Genomic DNA, 3138 nt, shown 5'->3' on the forward strand with positions numbered 1-3138 from the left:
CATTGTTTTTAATGAGAAATTAATAAAGTGAAAAGAGATATAGTGGAAAAGTAAGTAAAATATGATTAAGAAAAAATGAAATCTATTTTTAGATGTTACTCCCTCCGTCCCTGAAAGTTTATCAAATTTTTCTATTTTTGTTCATCCCATAAAATTTATTTCATTTCAATTTTTATAATCTTTGGTAGTTAACCCTATATTCCACTAACTCATTTCTACTCACTTTTTACTATAAAACTCTATATAAAATTCAAGGGATGGAGGGACTAATTAGAGAAATAGAGGAAGTAGTGAAGTAGAAGTATAAGTTTGTGTGTTTGTATATTACATCAGTTTTTTGTTGTTTGTTTCCAATTGAAGTGAGTTAGTAGCCATGGCGATGGCGTTAACCCGGCGTAACCTCCACCTCCTCTGCCCTATCTTCTCCGCGCGCCTCCTCACTACCGCCTCCACCTCACCGATCACGATCGAGACCTCTCTCCCCTTCACCGCCCACAACATCGACCCTCCCTCCCGCTCCGTCCAGACCTCCCCACAGGAGCTCCTCTCCTTCTTCCGCGACATGGCTCTCATGCGCCGGATGGAGATCGCCGCCGATTCTCTCTACAAGGCCAAGCTCATCCGCGGCTTCTGCCACCTCTACGACGGCCAGGAGGCTGTCGCCATCGGCATGGAGGCCGCCATCACCCGAAAGGACTGCATCATCACGGCCTATCGCGACCACTGCCTCTTCCTAGGCCGCGGCGGTACCCTCCTGGAGGCCTTCGCCGAGCTCATGGGGAGGAAGGACGGCTGCTCTAAGGGGAAAGGCGGATCGATGCATTTCTATAAGAAGGACGGCGGTTTCTACGGCGGCCATGGAATTGTCGGCGCACAGATCCCCTTAGGCTGTGGATTGGCCTTTGCGCAGAAGTATAGCAAGGATGACAATGTCTCCTTCATGATGTACGGCGACGGTGCCGCTAATCAGGGCCAATTGTTTGAAGCCCTCAATATGGCCGCGCTTTGGGATCTGCCTGCGATTTTGGTTTGCGAGAACAATCACTGTATGTTTTTTTCAATTAATTGTTGTAGTATGTTGCTTCTATGATCAATTTCAATTTTGGATATGATCAAAAGAGAATTACCAAACTTAACTCTACTTGTTCACAAAATTAAGCTTGTTATTGATCAATTGTAAACTTGGATTTTACTTTTTTGTTTGTGTTTTGAGTCTCTGTTGCTAAATTGTTGGATTGGTGAGTGAGTATATAAACATTTGATTTGATCATTTTGGTTGATGTACAGATGGAATGGGAACAGCAGAGTGGAGGGCCGCGAAGAGTCCAGCTTACTTCAAGAGAGGGGATTATGTTCCGGGATTGAAGGTGAGAACTTAGTTAGTACTCCTCCGTCCCATTACATGGGACACATTTCTCTTTGGCACAGGTTTTTAGGTATTGGTGTTTAGTGATTAAATGAAGAGAGAATAAAGTATGAGTGAGAAAAAAGTAGAGAGAAAAGTAGCATAGAGTAAGAGAGATAGAGTGTTGCTTTTTTTTACCATAAAAGGAAATGTCTCACTTATAGTGGGACGGCCTAAAAAAGGACTTCTCACTTATAATGGGATGGAGGGAGTAGTATCAATGGTAGGAACAATTGTTTGGTTGAGGGAGTGTTTGAGATGAGATCTACCTTCGATTCCTCAAGCCACATTGAAGATTCAGTCGATACTTGGATCTTATTCGAGCATTTGTGTCTGTGTCTTGTGGTGTTGATTATTTATTTTTTAGGTTGATGGGATGGATGCTCTTGCAGTTAAACAAGCTTGCAAATTTGCAAAGGAGCATGCTCTAAAGAATGGACCTATTGTGAGTACACATTTCAGTATTTCATTGCGTAAATGTGTTGCTCTTTTGCTGGTTTTCGACATTGATTAGTCTGACTTGCTTGTATGTATGTCCAGATTCTTGAAATGGACACCTATAGGTACCACGGGCACTCCATGTCTGATCCTGGAAGTACGTATCGTACACGTGATGAGATTTCTGGTATCAGACAGGTGAAAACGGTCGAATGTTCTCTCTTTGTTGTGAAGCTGCTATTTCTTTTTCGGATATCCAATTTGAGTGTCGTGTTGCAGGAGCGTGATCCGGTTGAAAGAGTCAGAAAGCTAATACTAGCTCATGATATAGCAACTGAGAAAGAAATGAAGGTAATTAAATACGGTGAACAATGTGGTTTGTTCGTTTTCTGCTGGAGAATTCGATCATGTGGTGAATGTTTTCTTTCTCCATCGTAGGACAATGAGAAAGAAGTTAGGAAGGAGGTGGATGAAGCCATTGCAAAAGCTAAGGTTAGAACTTTTTCAGCATGATATCTTGGTTTCAGATGAATCTACTATATAATAGATCGAACTTTAATTTATCGTGCACTTTGTTTTTGCAGGAGATCCCCTCACCCGATCCTTCCGAGCTGTTTACTAATGTATACGTGAAAGGCTTGGGAGTCGAGGTACGACTGCTTTCAAACTCATGAAATCTTGTGAAATAGCACAATCTTGTTCATCCCCTTTGTCTGCTTGATCTAGGCTTTGATCATAACTCTGCGCGTGTGTTGTGTGTGTGTGTGTGTTTGCATTTGCAGGCATTTGGAGCAGACAGGAAAGAGTTGAGAGCTGTACTTCCATGAGCCAAGCATCAAGATTGTGTGTTTTTCCCCCATACGAAATAAATTAAAGCAGATTGTAGATTTTTCTGTAATTTCGAGGATATATAGCTATATATATCTGTTTTAGTTTTGCTGTGTGTATTAGAGTCTAGAGATATCCAATCGTGCTCTGAAATAGTATTATAGTAACTCGGACTTGCAGTTTGATTTTACAGTTTTGAAGATTTGTCAAAACCTTAGCATTGAGCATGAAATTATAATGATGCCACTTATTGAGAATAATTACAATTATTTTATTTTATTTTATTTTATTTCAATGTTTTTGCCTCTGTATTTGGTTTTATTAAATCAGTTAAAGTAACTAATACTCCTACTTGCTAAATTTCAATTATAAATAACAATATTAATGTTAATTTTCCTATAAGTTAATTTTATACATGTTCATACCGCAAAAAGTTTCAGTATTGACATTAATATCCTTTAAGTTAA

The 3138-nt window shown here is 40.1% G+C and overlaps 1 protein-coding gene across 1 annotated transcript; it reads left to right on the plus strand.

Moving 5' to 3' along the window:
- The first annotated feature begins 301 nt into the window (after positions 1-301).
- On the plus strand, positions 302-2931 carry LOC121759353 (pyruvate dehydrogenase E1 component subunit alpha, mitochondrial-like). The gene is made up of 8 exons (XM_042154908.1): positions 302-1046; positions 1288-1367; positions 1773-1850; positions 1946-2041; positions 2123-2194; positions 2282-2335; positions 2428-2493; positions 2626-2931. Exons 1-8 carry the CDS (start codon positions 374-376, stop codon positions 2668-2670), a joined length of 1164 nt encoding a protein of 387 aa, XP_042010842.1. The 5' UTR covers positions 302-373; the 3' UTR covers positions 2671-2931.
- Positions 2932-3138: the final 207 nt, after the last annotated feature.

The sequence above is a fragment of the Salvia splendens genome, chromosome 12, assembly GCF_004379255.2.
Source record: "Salvia splendens isolate huo1 chromosome 12, SspV2, whole genome shotgun sequence".
Lineage (NCBI taxonomy): Eukaryota > Viridiplantae > Streptophyta > Magnoliopsida > Lamiales > Lamiaceae > Salvia > Salvia splendens.

Bases quoted from the DNA above. Each gene is read 5' to 3' on its own strand.
- LOC121759353 (XM_042154908.1), top strand. From the start codon at position 374: ATGGCGATGGCGTTAACCCGGCGTAACCTCCACCTCCTCTGCCCTATC. The intron at 2,042-2,122 runs GTGAAAACGGTC...GTCGTGTTGCAG, and splicing joins AGATTTCTGGTATCAGACAG to GAGCGTGATCCGGTTGAAAG. The intron at 2,336-2,427 runs GTTAGAACTTTT...TTGTTTTTGCAG, and splicing joins AAGCCATTGCAAAAGCTAAG to GAGATCCCCTCACCCGATCC.